The sequence below is a fragment of the Paralichthys olivaceus genome, chromosome 14, assembly GCF_024713975.1.
Source record: "Paralichthys olivaceus isolate ysfri-2021 chromosome 14, ASM2471397v2, whole genome shotgun sequence".
In the NCBI taxonomy this organism is placed as follows: Eukaryota; Metazoa; Chordata; class Actinopteri; order Pleuronectiformes; family Paralichthyidae; genus Paralichthys; species Paralichthys olivaceus.
In genome coordinates, this window is record NC_091106.1 from 10,184,992 (window position 1) to 10,203,111 (window position 18,120).

Sequence of the window (18,120 nt, forward strand, 5' to 3'; positions counted from 1 at the left end):
AAGAAGAGGAGAAGAGGAGTGAGACTCAGCCTTGGGGCTGGAATAGCCAGAATAGGAAAGCACCCAGATGGCAAAGCTGAGCTGAAGGAAAGAGACAGTGTAACATGTTATGCTTCATTGAAACAAATAGGGCTACATGATGGAGTTGGCATTCATTGTGATGTCCACTAACGTTTGATGAAATGATGATTAGGAGGATGCCTGGAGAGCTGAAGCATTTGCCTGCCAACTGAGCTTGTTGTGTAGATGAAAACAACCTCTTTATTGTATTCTATATAAAAAAGATAAAAAGTTGTAGATAACTTTATGTCTCTGTAGTAAATTTACCAGTTATTAAAATGTTGTTAACAGATAATGATCACACGTGTTGCTGAAATAAAAATGTGCCTGTATCTATAAATGTTATAAAAATGCATAACTGTAATTAACCACTTTAACTAGGGAAACCCTGGGCAAAGAAATAAAGAAACGTGGTGTGATGAATCATCCGTCCAAATTAATTTTAATTGGGGAAAACCCAGAGGACACCTTCTAACGTCAGTCGCTTGCATCTAACACTGGAGCGGGTCTGAAGTGGTGGTGGGCAGCCATCTTGTGGAAATGAGTAGGTTTCATTGTTCGTCTGAGAGATGACAAGCGTGTTCAGACAGGAATATTTGTACCATGTGCTGCAAATTTGTTTATATGCTGATATAACATATTAAAAGACAACGACAAAAAAAACTGCTACCACATCCTTTGAGAATGAGAAGAAGGGTGACATTTAGGACTGTTTGCGAAATACAAACTGACACTGTAAGAGCCACTTGATGGGGCCATGGTCATGTGACAAAATTCTTAAATTATTCTAAATATTTGTATAATTTGACAGATAGTCAATTTGTTTGTCCCACTCAAAACTAAGGAAATACATTATCAATATTGTTTCTGCAGCCCTACCAAAACAATAATATGAATGACATATTAGTTAAATACATTAAATACCAGTATGTTTCAAACAATAAGTGAAGAATGATCTGACACACAGGTGTATTTTTCAGGTATTTAATAAAAGTCATTTGGGCTTCTGCTCTTACATTTACAGTTGAGACATTCCTCAATTATTCTGGATAACAGTAACATGTCGAGACCGTTTTGTTTATCTGGATGTTTCACTTTGTACAAAACAAAAAGGCCAACATTATTTTTCTTTGTATAAAAAATATAAGTTAATTTAAATTTAACTCTAATTAAGAAAATAACAATAGTAATAAGAGCAATAATAATAATAATCGTCAATAATAATAATAACGCTAAAGTTCATGAGCTAAACATAGTGCAGACGATGGGATATAACTGGTGCTGAAAAGTAGAAGGGACAGTGCAGTGTAATGGACTTAACCATGTTCTCAGGTGGGGTTGGAATGGGGGAAAGAGACAGTCGAAATCACTCTCACTCTCACTCTCTCTCTCTCTCTCTCATACACGCACACAGACACACAGTCAGAAAGCACACAACTGCCATTCAGTTTAGCACCATCAGAGTGAACAACTCAGTCTGTACAAACTATTTCCTAGGCTGTACATAATATACACCTATTAACCGCATATGCAAAACTATATATAAACTTCAGTTTAGGTGCATGCTAATTGTTGCTCTTGGTTGAAGCTCACTGGAAGCAATTCTTTAAAAGTAAGACAGAGCACGTCGTGGAAACCGACGATGCACTCTCACCCACACGGGGCCACCACCGAGGATCTGCAACCGACAAAACATTCATCAAAATGTACATTCACACCATTAATGGGGGGTGGGTGGGACGTAGGGGATGGGGGAGCCACAGTACCAGTCGGAAAAACAAATGATTTGAGCAGTACTTTCATTCTTGAAGAGGGACTAAGTCCACTGGAATGACAGTTTCAGACAAAAAAAAAAAAAGTGTCCTTTTGAAGATCTTGGGAACTCATTTGAAAGAGTCTGAAAAAAGAATTTAACCCCTGTGCACGGCGTTGGGAGACAGTGTCAGGGGAAGATTTTATTTTACCCCGGTCGTGGGTATGAGAGGAGCGTCACATCCAACGTCAACCAACCGTTGTTTATGTTGCAGTCCCAGAAGAAGACACATACGATGCACTTTAGCTTAACAGGTGAGACGGTGCAGGAGGATATGAAGCTGACCAACAGTTCTGCTGCGGCGTCGGCCCTGAATCAACAGCAAAATGACAAAATGAAAGTTCAGTGTCGTCACTACAGCTTTGAACCAGCAAGGACACTCGCTTGTGTAAGAGAAAGAGAAACATGTGAGAGTGTGTAGGCTACTTATTCCACACTGCACTCTTTGAAACCCTTCACCAGGTTTTAGAGAAGGAGGATTTCTGGACATGACATATACAACAGTTATTCACCTGTTGTTGCAAACAAACTAATCCTTATAATCCACAGGGACATTTGTGCGGTACATTTATTTTTAACACTTAATCTACAAGAAAGCAAATTGTGATTTTCGCTTCTCTTCATTGGCTTCTAGAATTTTAGTGATTTTATTGTTGACTTTCAAGGCCTTGCTCTCCATCCCACAATTGGTTTTAATTGTTTGCCCTAATAAAACATGTTTTTTACTTGTAAAGCACCTTGTAACTGTGTTTTGAAAAGTGCTATATAAATAAAGATTTCTATTAACTCAATTAAAAATGTGAAGTTTAATTCATGAAAGTGATTTTTGATGAATAAAAGTAGATAATTCACAATGTGATAGTGGTGTAAAAATATTGTTATGACAGTGGAGACTCAGTAGTACGCAGTGTTGTCTGACTATAAATGACACGAGCAGTGATTCTATTTGTGCATCTTTTTGTCTCGTGACCTCCCTCCACCAAACATTATGACTGCTGGCCCTGGGTCAGATCCTGTTGATCAGAGGGGAGTCCATGTATTTCTACAGCAGGTTCCTAAATGTCATGGGGAGCTGGGGGGCAGTGCTGAGGGGTCCCACTGGGGAGAAACATTGTGACTCTCTTGTGACTGCGTTCACAAGTGTCCACATTATCTAACTCCTCTCATCACAGTTCATCCATATTTAGTTTTATATGCTGCAGGGGGGATTTCTGCAATCTCCACCTAGGAATAGGCTGTATCACTTTATTCAAGTACTGCAAAGGATTTTTGCTCAAAAAGTGATAAAAGAAAATTAACATTCTGACGCCCACCTTCTCAATAAGGTGGCATTATACCATACATCTGCTCTACACATTCCTTCTGTCTCTGGGAACACCTTGCCGAAGTAGTGCACATACGATAAACCCTACCACAGAAGGCAAACAGTACCATTTCAAAAAAACAAAAAGAAAGCCTGAACCGACAACAAGATTTCACATATCCTAGCCTGTGAAAGGTTCAGAGTAAGGCCTCTGCAAATACAAGACCATAAAAGAATCAGCAAAAATAATAAGATACATATAACAACCAAAATAAAACAACCATAACAGCACAGGTCCATTCTACCAAATGAATTCCCAAGCTGAGTGGACGTAGGGTGATGGGTTGAAGTCCCTCAGCCCCATCAGCTGTCTGTCAGTCTCTGGGATTGGTGAAACCGCCAGTGTTGACACCTCCGTCACCCAATGAGGTAACTGTGTGTGTTTTTGTTTCTTTTAAAGTCAAGTCGCCTTTAGCTGATCCGTCTACCGCTGACACATGTAGGTTCTTCCTCCTGCAGGAGTTCCAGGTCTGTGGCAGGACTCAGGTTGTGTTCCTTTGGTGGGCCAGAGACCCCTTTGGTCGTCAGTTTTCCACCTTGACGGGGCCTGAATCACTAGGTCGGCTGGGCACCACGTCCTCCACCTCCCCCTTTGCAATCTTCTCCCACTGACCATGGTTCTCCCTGCAGACGCACAACACCTTAGGTCAGACACAGACTCTGCACGATATGGGTTTACAATCAGGACAGTCAGACACTTAATTACATTATATTTCACCCCTGTCCGGTTTTTTTTTTTGGTTGACAGCAGGATTACATAAATAACTGATGGATAGAATACCATGGAACTTAGTTTGTTTTATGGTATGGTCAGAAAATAACTAATTAAATTTTGGTGCATATCAGCAGGTGGATCAAGGAATTTTCTGTGAATCACATTTTCACTTATTTCTATGGGAATTATGAATTCCGAGTATTCCGACTATGTTGAAGAAAAATGTCTGAGTTGAAGAATATACGTCTTAAAATGAGGAATAAGCAGCATCTTGTTAAGTTATACGATAATAGTTATACAGTAATACTCACAAATAACTTAATACATGATTTCTTTCTTATTTCTAACGTCACAGGTGGATATTGATGAGTCATATATGATTCATCATTATTGGGACAAAAATATATTTCTAACTTTTAAACAAACAAACACTGTAAATGATACTGTTAATGTAACACATTATGTCACTTCGCTGCTACAAGGGTATGCATTTCATTTTTACTTTAGACATGTTATTTGAATCAGCCAGAACTTAGAAGTGGAAATTAGAGATGGCTAAATTATGTTACTCTGGAAATGATGTCAGAAATATAAGAATTAAATAATCAGATTAAACATCAAAACCTTACAACAATCAACAAACCAAAAGTGCATTAAACCAAGCAAATCTGTATAAAGTGACTAAAGGCATTTCATTTATGCCGACAATTTATCCCAGAGAAAAATCTCAACAAACACATGTGACCACAGCCAGGGAGAGACTGTGCACTTCATTAGTCATCTGCAGACCCATCAGCTCTGCTTGTTACGGAGGTAACCTCCTCTCCTCCCCCTGCTATAATCAAGCCTGACATATGAGCGCAAAAAGTGCTGCCCTTTGCTGCCATTCCTTTCAATTAGCCAGCCTGATGCAGTTTACACGTCTGTGGCAAATCCCACAACAAGCAGCCGGGCTCCGCGGGGTCTAGGCCTGCTGCCCACCCAGAGCCCAGTGCTGACGTACTGCCTGGGCTTAAATATTACCATGCTCACTTTGTTTGCATTCCCCGCAGATCAAGGTCACAGCATTTTAAAAACTAGCGGGTTAACCCCAGAAGGGCGGGCGAGTGAACACGATCCCGCTCAACCACCATAAATTACACACAATACATTCTTGCACTCTTATCGAACGATGCACAGACACAGTTTCACATCACACACTCTGATGCACCATGTTATAGGAGGAGCCACAGTTTCCTGTTAGTACACTGTGTTCTATAAAGAAAAAACACTGAAAGAGATTTCAGAAAGCTATAGCACAAGTTTGTTTATTTAATCCAATACAGTAGCATGTGTGTTTTGTTCGCATTTTCAGTGGAATGTGGAACACACACATGCGCACACACACACACACACACACACACACACACACACACACACACACACACACACACACACACACACACACACACTCCTTATCACCTCTAATCTTATTTGTCTGGCCAACTGCTGCTAGTCAGACCAGGCCTGCACACATATCATTAACCGTATCAGACAATACTGTGTAAAGGAACTGTTTTGACGAAAAAGCACACAATAAAAAAGAGACTTTCTCCAACGCTCTACACACTTTGTAGCTTTGAACACTTACTTGCAGGCTTTTAGTAGAGGACTGGATGGAGGGAAAAGCTCTGCTAGTGTTGTGTAACATGGAATTGCAACAGCATTGTAGAACCCCACCTTTAAAAAACAGCACAAAAAAGCAAATAAAAGTTTATTTATGTTTATAATTAGATAATAGGGGCAAGTTTATGAATACTTATCATAGTATATTGTATAAACTGTTCCAGAGACAGTCTGATAAATTAAGGGTACTACATTAAGGAACCATGGGCCATGTTGAATAGTGTGTTTACAAGATTATTATGCTCAATAAAAACATAATTATTCATTAATTATCATAATATATGCTATTATAATTATGATGTTTACCAGACTATTATGACTACTAATATGTTATCTGCTAAGTGATCTGATTTCCGACCCTGCACAGTATTGACATTAGTTGTGGTAAAGAGTTAACCTTTTATAATTTATCATGCATTACATTACATTACATGTTATTTAACCAACACTTTTATCCAAAGCGACTCCAATATCTGTGAGGGGCAATTTTTGTGGGGGGGTTTAGCATCTTGCTGACCTTAATGCAAAATATATTCAACTACATAAGTCCATAGTTTTGGGCTTTTTACACTGTATGGTGCTTCTAGTACTTTTTTTATTTTGATCTTGTGACCCTAGTCACTGAACTTTTTCTGATTCCAACTTTTCCACTTTAATCCTACCTGAGCAAGACATTCTAATTCTCTCTACTCCTTGTTTTCTTTTTAAAGTATCACTACCTTCCTTTTTCTGGCTATTCCACTCAATCAGAGTGAAATGTTAAATTCTCTGAGCACGTGAGGGTGTGAATGAAGAGTCACATGAGCTAAAGAGCTGGTCTCACTTGGCCTTGGGGAACCTCGTCCTTCTTGTCTCTGTCCATCATTGGGATCGGCTGCATCCCAATCTTCTTCATCTCATCTCCCTGTTGAGGAAAAAAATAATAAGAGAAATCTACTTTTAATTACTGCTGCAAATCTCCTGCCCGTTAGACAACACTAGTCTGTGTCTTACAAACTGCAGGATATCTACAGTGGGTGTAGCAACATTTACACGTATTAATAGAAGTCTGCTTGTTACACTGGAGGCATGGCATGACACTAAAACCCCAACAGTATCCCACAATACCTCAGCCCAGAACTCAGCATAGATGTCGTTGGCTGTGAGTCGGGTGATTTGCCATTGCTTGGTAACAGAACACAGGTCACATGCTGTCATCATCAGACCAATCACACGGTCCCTGGAGGGGAGCAAAGCCTCGTTATGGCCATGTGAAGAAACTCAATGGGCTGTTTATGTGCACCAGATCTGCATGTCTCTGAATGATCTGGTGCGATCCCGTGTACCGGTGCGAGTCGAGTCGAGACCTCACCTGTGCGAGTAGTTGTTAAAGTCCAGCCCACCCTTGGTCAGCAGCTCTGACAGCTGCTGGTGGTTGTTGAAGTAGAGGGCGAGGTCCGTGGCAATGATGGCCTTCCGGATGATCTCCAGCACCTGCTCGTACTCAATGGAATTCAGGTTGGAGAAAATATTGTGCCCTTCCAGCTATGAGAAACAAAGAGATCAATAAAAAAGCAAAAGCTCCACTTATGAGGCGTTCAGCTCAGCGAGACTACAACAGGGTGTAATCTCAGATTCATCCCAGGCCGTCGTAGGTTCATGTCATCCCAGCTGCTCCTGGACGTCACAGGGGAGGGGCTTTCAGACGTAAACGCTGTGTGTGTGTGTGTATGTATATATGTAAGCATTCGTTTTCTAAAACTTATATGTTAATCTAAGCATTTCTGTGTGAGTGTCATGGACTGTATATAAAAATGGATGACACGTCTCCACTTCTTTCACTATCCAGATATTAAGCTTAAATATCCTTGACACAAAAGGCGCCAGCTTGTACAGCTGGAGCCAGAGTCTGCACAGTCGTCTGGTAGTGACTTCCCATTGAGACACAATGTCGTCCATCTATATAAATGGCAAAAATTAAAACCTAAAATTTTAATAAATTCCAGGATGACTTTTATCTCAGTAGTTTTAGTCTATAAAAGCAGCTCCATGGAGTTTTAAAGCTCATTACACCATAACAACTGTCTTTTTAAAATCGCCATCTGTCTTCACTGGCAAGCTTCAAATTGTGATGTGAAGTTTGTCCGCATGTGGAATCATTTTTCACATCCTCTCCCTGCTATGTTCAATTACTTTTTAATCCCTGTGATTCTTTTTATGTGGTGTTTCCGTTGATTTTGCCAAACGTCTGAAGCAAGATTATAAAGTAATTAAAAACATGTTAGGTTAAACACATCATTTCATACTTGTTGTTAGCATATAAAGACAATAAACAGATAGAAATGTTCTGCATGGGGGAGCTCTACCTGCAGGATGGAGACGGTCTGAGAGAAGTGGTGCTGCTCCATGGTGGAGGTGGAATACAGAGCAGCCAGTGGATGGTCAAACTTCTGCAGGTACGCATTGCTGTAACCCCGGTGGTCCAGGTCATGGCACAGGCAGGCTATCAACAGACCTTTCTTCTGTAAATCAGAGTAACAACATCATAATAAAAAATGATTACATGACCTCAGAGGATAATCTTGCTCTCCATTTCATTTATTTTTGACGAGCTGTGCTAAAACCCAGACCCAACAAGGGGCAAACCTCAAGCTCTGTGAAGATCCCAGAGGTTTTCTGTAGGATGGCATACATGCAGTGTGCCACCGTCACTGCATGCTTCCAGTTGTGGTAGGGCACACGTCGGTAGTTCTTCCGTACGGACATGGTGAACCGGCACAGCTTCTCCAGCTCAAAGCTACCAGCAGCGAGGGGGAAAAGAATGATTAACTGTTGCTTTGATGAAGAACTGACGCTAACAGAGTCATCTGTGACGCCTTACCTGGTCTTTCCACAGGAGTTATGAACCATGTAGATAAAGACCGCAGGCCAGATCTCCTCAAAGGGATTGATGTCAAAGTGGAACCTGGAGGACGGAGAAAAGGAGGAGAGTCTTAAATTAGCAGCACACCTCGGAGACGGAGTGGAGACAGATGAGGGGACATCAGAGGACAGTGAGTGTTGAAGTGACAGATTCAGACAAGTCCAGATCTGGACTCTTTCACAGTGGTGCGGGTCTGCTACTCTCAGGTTCACGGCTTTCATACATAAGCAAAGCTGCTCTGCATCTGAATCTGAAAGTGCACTCACGTTTCGATCTCTTTATAAATTGGTGCAGGGAGGTTGAGCTGGGTGAGGGTCTTCCATTCTTCCGATGTGCAGATGCTGTGATAAGACAGTTTCTCCATCGTCACTCTGTAGATGCATTCAGAGTGCCGGATCCTGTGGTACATCTGTGAGAATCACAGAACATGAACTATAATTAAAGAAACTGAAATTAAAGAATATTTCTTATTATTGTTGAATTCTTTGGCTATTACTGTTCAAACAGAGTTAAGTTGTCCACCACAGTCCTGCATCATATTTTATCTGCGTGTCTGCACATCTGGTTTGTATCCCTGTCCCCTTCCCAGACACGCAGAAATAAAGATGGGTGCCAAAGCCTTACACCTTCCAACCATAAATCACCGTAAATCAGGAGCCAGCCCAAGTCCGTTTCCGAGAGACGTGCGGAATAAATTACGGCCAAACATAACTCCTGTCGGCGGACGGATGCCTGCTCGTCTTAAAACATTAAATTGCCTCATCAATTTTAAAAAACAACTTTGTGACGCTGCTCCTGCGTAAGTTTGTCGCACGAGATGATGGTGAGTCAGGCCCCACAGAGGGGAGCGGCTTCTGACAGACAGGGCACACAAGGCAGGCTCAGAGAGAATCGTGAGAGGTAAGAGATGGTCTTGACTGTCAACCGTCAGATGAGATGCTTTTGTTCAGGTTTTTGGGGACAATGTACATTTTAAAGAACAGCTGTTGTCACTACCTTTAGAAAGAAACAGGGAAACCTGCCGTTTAATACCAGCTGAAATGAGCCTCGCAGCAATGAGAGTGAATTTAAGATGAGGCTTCTACGTCAAAGGTGCAGTTTTCTAAAAATAAGCCAGAATCAAGTATTCATTGCTATGACCGTCACATAACCTACCTACACTGCATTACATTAAGAGGAGGCCTGTGCACACACCAAGATCATGTTTCTGCTGTTTCAGTTAGTTTAAATATCTTAAGATGAATTTAGCGTACTCACATTTGCACAGTGTAAGGCCAGAGCACAAAAGACAGCAAACATCTTAAAGTTGTTCTCATCTGTTTTAGTGAAGGCACTTCCGTTTAGCTTGTTCACCATCTGCACCACACCGATAACGGTTCCCCTGCTCACGATGGGCATGCACAGGATGTTCCGTGTGGTGTAGCCGGTTTTCAGGTCCACCTCTCTGTTGGGGAATAGAATGTGAGGCATGGTAAGTTCACATGTTTATGGAAGCAGAAGTGGTGTAAACTGAAAGCTTTACAGTACAATAATCATTTAGGACAACTTTATGAATGTTAACAGGATTGTCGAGAATCATTTGTAATGGGAAAAGATGAGAAAAATGTCTTTTTCGCAGAGTCTGTTGGATGTTACCGGTTGAACCGTGGATCTGCATAGGCATCTGGGATATTTAAGACTTCCCCTGTCTGAGCCACCTGACCAGCTATTCCCTTCTCTATAGAAAACCTGAGAAGACAAAGAAACAGAAGAGGAGAGCAGTTTAACTTGTTGATATTTTCATTAAGACTTCTCAGTAACTCTGTGCTGGGTAGATGAGTGAAACTCTACATTAAAATCTATGGATCAGTAATATGAAAACCCAGAGACAGGGGTTAGGGGTTATTCTAGCTGCACCAAGAAAAGACCCTAAGTACGCTTGTACAGCCCCTGAAGATATGAGGCCTACGTATATGAAGAACACAAATCTAAAAGAGTGAACTATCAAGCAGACTGTGAGAGAAGAAAGCAAATGTTTTTACCAACCTAATTTCTTTGGTTTTCCTAAAGACAGGTTTTCCTTCTTTCTCTTCCCCGATATCGAACAGGTCTGAGTACAGTTCTTTGTTGTTGTGATCTACCTGGAAGAGTGCGCACCGGTCCGCATTCACCAGGTTTTTTGCATATATCTGCAAAACAACACCGAGGACACAAGTTTCATAGCAACACTGAGGATTTGAAAGAACTGAAAAAAAGTTTAAAACACGTCTCGCACCTAAAGCTTAGCTAAATCAGATACATCGCTACGGTTTTAATTTTAAATTCTTTTGGATGAGACAGTTGAGAATGTGGGGATGCACACAGTACAACTACAGGTCATTCAAGTTTGTTTAAACCAGATGGCTTGAATGACCTCAGATGACACCACAGTCACAAGGCAACAAAATACGTACAAACAGAGAGGTGGGTTTTAGTGACAAGACACAGGAAAATCACATTTTACACACATCTACATCATCTGTTTGAGATTTAGACAAAGTGGATGAAAAACTCACGGGAGCTAAGTCTGATCATGAACAGTATTTAGTAAGTATCTATTACACTGATGAGAACTAATAGTTCTAAATATCACTATTACTATGTTGTATTAATGCCAACAAGCTTGTATAATGCCCCTCGCGTGTCGAGAGGGCAAGTGTGTATCTGTGCGTTACAGCAGGTTTCACTACTCGTCTCTAACACACAAAACCTAACACACGCTCCCGGGATGTGTAGCCTTGAAGACAATGTGAATGAACACATACTTGCAGGATTCACACTCACCATAATATGTTCAAGTAGAGAATCTATTGCCACAATGTTATCAAAGTATGTTCTGTGCGAAAAGAAGAAATGGTGCATTGAGATGTTTGACAAATGGGAAGCTCTGATGACGTTCACATTCAAGACATGAAGTTTCTAATTTGTGAGCAAAAAAAACCCTTTTATTGATTTAACCTTGGGCCTGACAAGAGAACAGACTAAATAGCAACTTAGGTTTTTATTTGTTAGACTTAATAAATAGGAACATGATATAAATGCATTTATTTTTTATTTCAAACATCAGTATTGATTTAGTATTGAGGTAAACTGTCTGATCAGCAGCTCTTACTTTGACACATCTAGTAGGAAGTCGTTGAGCTCAGTCTGTTTGGCGAGGCCTCTGCACACCTAGAAGCAAAAAAAGAAATAGGTCACGACACGGCACACAGAGGAATCGAACATCTCCCACTGTCTACACACTTTGTAGGCCTGTTGGCCACCTTCACGTGTGTCAGTAACAACAGGAGTGTTTTGCAGCTTAGGCACATGGCGCTGCAGTGGGACGCCGCCACTCCTCTAAGGTGTTGTGCTATCTGTTCGTATAAAAACAGCACTGGGCCGTAATGACGTCCCCGGGGAGCTGTTTGTTGAATCTAAGGCTTAGTTGATTGGACTGGGCCGAGTGACAACCCAGTTCCTGTACACAGTGGATTTCCCCGTTTAAAAACACACGTGCAGAACCAGAACAAACAAAGTGGCACAAGATTGTAATAAGTGGGACGTGCAGGTTTCACCTTGTTCCCAGCTTCTGCTACAGTGTGTTAACTCACACCGGCCCTCTGTGGAAGTGTGCTCACCTGTACTTGATGAATGGCAACTGACGCCCACGCTAAGTTCGCTGTTGCAACCTGAGAAGGGAAATGAAGCTTCATTTTAAATGACTGCTGGAAATTAAACAATAACGCACAATTAACACAAATCCAAAGGGTTATTAATCTTTCTTACAACTCAACAGATTCAGAGTCACATGGAGACACAACTCACAACTGTAGCACTGCATGTTCGATTTATGGGTTTGCAGTTCAAGCAATGCGAAATAAAAGTTGCACCAATATTGGTTTATATGAAAAATAAATATCAAATGACAGTGATATTTAAGATGTTTAAAAAACGAAATTACTAATTCATTAATTTACATATACTGTGGATGTACTTTTTTTCGGGAGGTTTTAAATTTCAAATGTGAATCTTCGAAGCTGATGCTCTGTGACTGCACTTTCTTGAGTGTTAATCCATTTTCATTAGTGCCTCGTAGAAAGTATCACGATCATCACTGAACCCCACAGAGCTAACAGAGATCAGATCTTAAACAGACCCAGATTAAAGTGAATACCAGGCTAACTGTTGTTCTGTGAGCCTTGCTCCAGCCTCCCACTCTTGGTGTGTTTTGTCAGGGTCAGACTGACCTCCTGGTGGCTGAGGTTGAAGGGCTCCTTGCCCCAGTGCCGATGCAGCTCCAGAATGGCAATGAGGTCCCCGATGGCAGTGAGGATGGGGAGGCACAGGACAGAGTGAACATGGATCCCTGAGTCCTGCCCTGTGCCTTCGGGGAAGCGCTCGTCCTGCGACACAGACGCAAACCAAGATCGTTATCACCTGAACTGCAGAGGAGGTTCGGAAAGGAGGTCAGTGTAGCTGCTGCAAAGGATCTAAATGTGGATTTAATGGATGCAGATGACAAAATGGACAAGACATTTAACCCCACAAGACATTTAACCCACAAGACATTTAACCCACAAGACATTTAACTCTGAGCAAGGCAAACATTTCTATTACTGTCTATGAAGCTGTCTTTAACACTACACATCAAATTTAGAATAACAAATGTCAGTAACTGTGCTATGTACTTCAAGAATTATACCTTAATTACACATTTTAACTTGTATTTTATGTGAGGACAGATTCTGTACACATATCTGTACAGTATTCTGAGGTGGGAAATAATCAAGTAGAAATACTTTGTTACTCTACTTGAGTAGATTTTTCAGGTATCTGTAGATTTACTTTCGTATCCATTTTACTCTCTACATTTCAACACAAATATTTGTACTTGATACTCCTCATATTTTCAAAACTGGCTCATTACTTTTGTTTTATTGAAGAGAATTTATTTTCCTTAAAATTTGCATCATCAAGTGCCACCATCCCAACATCAAGACAGAATTTGATCTAAATGGATGGGGCAGTGACACAGAAAAGATGAGTCCTTGTTGTCTGTGTATATCACACACAACATAAAACATAAAACATGACGTAAAATACACATCAAGATGAAACAGACAAGAGACAGAGACTCAACCACGGAGAAGAGGCACGGTGCAAATGTCAGAGACAAGAAGTTACAACATGGAAGAAAGTGAAGAATCAGCCAACATTACTGATGACGTCTACAACCTTGACAACAAAGCAGAGCAACAAAACATTCCCCACCCCCTGCCTTGTTAAAATCAAGAATACTTAGTTAAATAGTCTTCAAACTATATTAATGTGACATGACGACATAAGTCTATAAGTTTGCTTTGCACAGATTCAGACGGTAGAAATGGTCTTCAGAAGGGAAACATTTTATTTTAATACTTTATATTTAAGACCCTGTAATTTTTTACTCCTACATAAGTAAATAAGTTGAATTAGTACTTTTACCTGAGTCATATTTAACACAAGCATCTGTACAACTACACGAGTAAAGAATGTGTGTACTTTTGTATTATAACTGCAGTAAGTAGTGCAGTGCACAATCCATATGTACACATCCCTGCAAAATGCAAGTCCTTTATAAATTAACTGAATATTTTCAAATTTGTGCAGTTTTACTTCCAGGGTGCTGAGTGCATCCAACCAGGTGGTGAAGAACAAGACTGATTCAATGTACAGGTCGTACAGAGCTCTGTATTTAAACATCACAGCTCTGCAGTGAAATGTTAGATTCCTGTGACAGGTCAATCTGTGCTTGGATGCAAGAAAACCGCCTCACCCCCATGATGTCCTCTACGAGCAGTGTTTTGCGAGTCTTGGCAACATGAGCGGCAATGGTTGTCCCAAATGCGATGGGGCCAGAGGGGATGAGGCCTGAAGGGCCGTCCTTGGCCCCCGTCGGAATGAACACACATAAACTCTATGGAGAAGAACATTAAAGGGAAAAACAGAAAAGGAGAAAGAAATGTCAAAAACATGCATGTGACTCATGTTGCTTTACTGTATGAAATGTCTTCGGCAGACGTCCTGTGCACTTACATTGTTGCATTCTCCCAAGAAGTAAAGTGCAAATCCATCAGCTTTAGTTGCTGTAGAAATACAAGACACAGTGTTTTTAAATACAGTTAAACAGTCCACAATATGTTATCATTCATTCATATGTCCAGCAGCAAATTGCAGGTATGAGCCAGAGAGGGAAACATGTGATGAAGAGACAATGGTCCAGTTACAATATAATAACAATCTGGTAACAATGTCCCACATTACGACAAGGGCGCTTCCACTGTCATCCAGTTCATCTTATTCCCAACACTGCGCTCCAGTCCCATTTCACACTGATATATAGGTCATGTTATCATACAAAGGGACAACAGAGAGACAGTGGGATCATCACTCAATACACTCATGATCAGTGAGGTAATGAGTTGTGAGGTTTTGGTGGAATCAGCCTTTTGTGGTTTGGTTTGTAAGGTACAACATTTCAGACTTAGTTGGGAATAAAAGTCTATTGCTGTCATTGTTCCTGGTGTTTTCATAGACCAATGACTAATCTAGATTCATATCTGATAATAGAAAAATACAATTCTTAAGCAAACAATTAATCATTTTAAATAATAAAAAAACACACAGATGGATAGTTTTCCTTTATTTATTCGCTTCTTTTTTATCTTTTTAATTCAAAATTTTCTGCTACTTCCTAGATTAATCATCGAAGAAACTGTTCTTCCTTCTCCCGGAAGATGCTGCACATATTATTAAGACTCCCAGACTCAGTGAGATGATGATTTCTGCTTTTACCTGTTTTGATGATGTTGCACAACTCATAGAGCAGGAGTTTGTTGTCTCCTCCAGTGTCCAGGCGCTGCTCCATGTAGCTGTTGAGTTCGTACACCACACCCTGCATATTTGTGTCCTGGTACTGCTAGACAAAAGACACAGAACATTGCAACTGCACAGTCTGCCACAAACATTGAGATTGAATTTCAAAACTCAGCAAGTGCTGTGACAAAGAAAAACCGTGGCAGCAACCTGCATCCGGTCTAATGTTACTGAAGCAGAGATCTACTAACTCATGTAGCCAGATTTGAACAGTTTCCCTCATAATGAAAGGAGATTATCTTCCTGCCATTCATCACAACATTACCCTGTTGCCCACCCTTCCACTCTCCCTTTCTCTGTTGCATTCTAGCCCAGGGATCCCCCCGCAGTCCCAAGAGGGGGTCGCTAGAGCCCCACGGCTCTGATTAGAGCCCTGGCAAGCTCTGATGCTCAGCCACAGCTTTAGTGTGGTTACGTAAGAGGCAGACCTCCTGCCTTGTACGGGGCTAGAGAACCGTCTATTTCTGCGCCCGCGGAGAGGGTGAGGACAGGACGGCAGGGAGAGTGGCGCACTAGAAAGCCTTCCCCTATGGGACGCCTTCTATCCTCCCACATCCTGTTTGCAAAGACGTATGGATGACGCACTGAGGGGTCGAGTGGCCCTCGTTTTTTTTCCCACTATCTACGTGTGTGAAGTCCCTTCTACCCAGCTCCAGAGCCCTTCTGCAGATACCGTCACCTGAACTCCTCGGGGTGCAGAGGTGTCAAGTTGACAAAGGTGTGAACATACATAAAGCAGGTAGGGCACAGGGGATCTACTCTTTCTGATGACCTTCCTGCTTAACTCTCACACATGGCAAGTGTACAATGCAACAAAAGATTATTAATGTTTCTCACTATCTTTATCATGTTAAACTGAATCTGCACAGAGCCGGACCTTTTCTGGCCAAGGTATGTACCGTACAGGTTGTAAGCTATTTCATGCATTTTCGATTTTTCAACTAAATGAGACACACAAGTCATTCAAATGTTGTTCTAAAGGACTAAGGACAAATCTGCATGTTAATCAAGCACATCGGGACATTATTGCTATTTATCGAAGGACAGTATCAAATTCTGTACTTGGAATAGTTAGACCATTGTGTCCATTCTTGAATATGAACTCATTAGTCATTTCCTTTGTTGATTAAGGGGCAAAGAAATAAAACATCTGGAATGTGTGAAACTGTGAAGCCTCATGTCACAAAAATATCCAAATATAAATTTAAGTAAAGACGTACCCTGCTGACTTCTTTCGCTGACGTGTCATCTGTAGAGACAAAAATCACAATGTTTCATTTAAGATTTTTTAAAACTTCTTAAGACCATAATGAATGAAAGTTAATACTCAAGTATAACAGATATTTACAAGTTTGGAATTCAACATTTACTGACAACATGCCACCTTATCTCTTAAACTACAGACAGAGAGAGTATCCATATTATTTCCAATTCCCAAGCCAAGTGTCCTGAGATATATTCTGATCAGGGTTTTTGTTGATCAGTTACACATTAGTTTTGTTTGTATTTTTTGGATATTCTATTTACATACACAAATAAAATTAAATCTGTAACTACTGTGTAACTACAACAAATGGCAATGTCAAACTATGCATACCACCAAAACCAAAGTAATTTTAAAACATGACAGGGGTAGTGTCAAATGAAGAATGACTTAAGACCTAATATTTTCACATACCAAACTTCTTAAGAACTAAAACAGATTTTTAGAACATTTTAGACTTTTCCCTGTGCCACATCGTAGCAGCTAGTCGTCTAGTCGCAGAGTTCTTAAGTCAAGGAAACAACTTAAGCAACAGAATAAAAAAATATACATATTCATACTTTTATAAATGAAAATTAAATATGATAGTATGGCAATGAAATACATCCTTTTAATGTGTTCATGAACTTGACTCGGTGTGTTATTACCATGACATGTATAGTTACTGAGGCAGTTTACACAGTAGAAGCCTGTTTTACCTGCTGTTACACAACGTTTTAGCCACAGTAGCTTTTATTTGGTTAAACTTACAAAGTGTCATCATTCTTTGATAATTAGTTAGTGATTAGTGACTTGATTTCAGCTTTAAATGAGAGAAGGTGAGTTGATGCTACTGTCTGACAAAATGTTCTGCCATCCTACAGCACAATATCTCATTTATAATGGTTTAAGTCTGTGTAATTATGCAAAAGCGAATACAGTCATTTAAACTCTGAAAAGCATCATGTGTGACTGACACAGAAACTTGGCCTGGCCGTTTGAATGTTGGGTGGAGTAAGAAGAAACATCTCTACAAGCAGCAAGTAAGAAAAAACAGATGTTGCCCTCGCAACAGTAGTCAGGTACATGTGCAATAAGTCAATGAAAAAAGATCAGGTATTTAAAGGTACAGTGTGTAGAATTTTGTGATATCTAGTGTTGACATTGCATGTTGCAGCTGAACACCCCTCACCTCACCCTCCTCTTCCAAACATGAAAAAGAACCCGTGGTAGACTTCAGTTCTTGTAAAAACTCAAAAGGTTTTTAGTTTGTCCAGTCTACCAATAGTTCCTTTTCACCTAAATCTTACACACTGGACCTTTAAAGCATTAATAAACATCATGCATTAATTAAGGATAATTATATCATCTCGTTTGATGCAAGAAACGCCTGCTTTAACTTTGTTTCTTTAAAAAGAGAATTAACAGAGGTATTAATTTAATT

The 18,120-nt window shown here is 40.5% G+C and overlaps 1 protein-coding gene across 3 annotated transcripts in view; it reads right to left on the minus strand.

Moving 5' to 3' along the window:
* Positions 1 to 1,030: 1,030 nt before the first annotated feature.
* The window catches only part of pde10a (phosphodiesterase 10A), a 54,754-nt gene continuing 37,664 nt past the window's right edge, over positions 1,031 to 18,120 (minus strand). For 2 of the 3 annotated variants that reach the window (XM_069539077.1, XM_069539078.1), the window contains 20 exons: positions 16,654 to 16,682; positions 15,353 to 15,476; positions 14,594 to 14,643; positions 14,334 to 14,474; positions 12,766 to 12,921; positions 12,157 to 12,207; positions 11,649 to 11,707; positions 11,321 to 11,372; positions 10,544 to 10,686; positions 10,154 to 10,246; positions 9,776 to 9,962; positions 8,785 to 8,927; positions 8,477 to 8,560; positions 8,242 to 8,392; positions 7,962 to 8,117; positions 6,968 to 7,140; positions 6,724 to 6,835; positions 6,440 to 6,520; positions 5,582 to 5,670; positions 1,031 to 3,860 (listed from right to left, as the gene is read on the minus strand). In XM_069539077.1, the coding sequence (XP_069395178.1) occupies positions 3,761 to 3,860; positions 5,582 to 5,670; positions 6,440 to 6,520; positions 6,724 to 6,835; positions 6,968 to 7,140; positions 7,962 to 8,117; positions 8,242 to 8,392; positions 8,477 to 8,560; positions 8,785 to 8,927; positions 9,776 to 9,962; positions 10,154 to 10,246; positions 10,544 to 10,686; positions 11,321 to 11,372; positions 11,649 to 11,707; positions 12,157 to 12,207; positions 12,766 to 12,921; positions 14,334 to 14,474; positions 14,594 to 14,643; positions 15,353 to 15,476; positions 16,654 to 16,682 (2,174 nt within the window). In that variant the 3' untranslated portion in view covers positions 1,031 to 3,760. The remainder of the gene's footprint in view (positions 3,861 to 5,581; positions 5,671 to 6,439; positions 6,521 to 6,723; positions 6,836 to 6,967; positions 7,141 to 7,961; positions 8,118 to 8,241; positions 8,393 to 8,476; positions 8,561 to 8,784; positions 8,928 to 9,775; positions 9,963 to 10,153; positions 10,247 to 10,543; positions 10,687 to 11,320; positions 11,373 to 11,648; positions 11,708 to 12,156; positions 12,208 to 12,765; positions 12,922 to 14,333; positions 14,475 to 14,593; positions 14,644 to 15,352; positions 15,477 to 16,653; positions 16,683 to 18,120) is intronic. The other variant, XM_069539080.1, reaches the window with a different exon arrangement.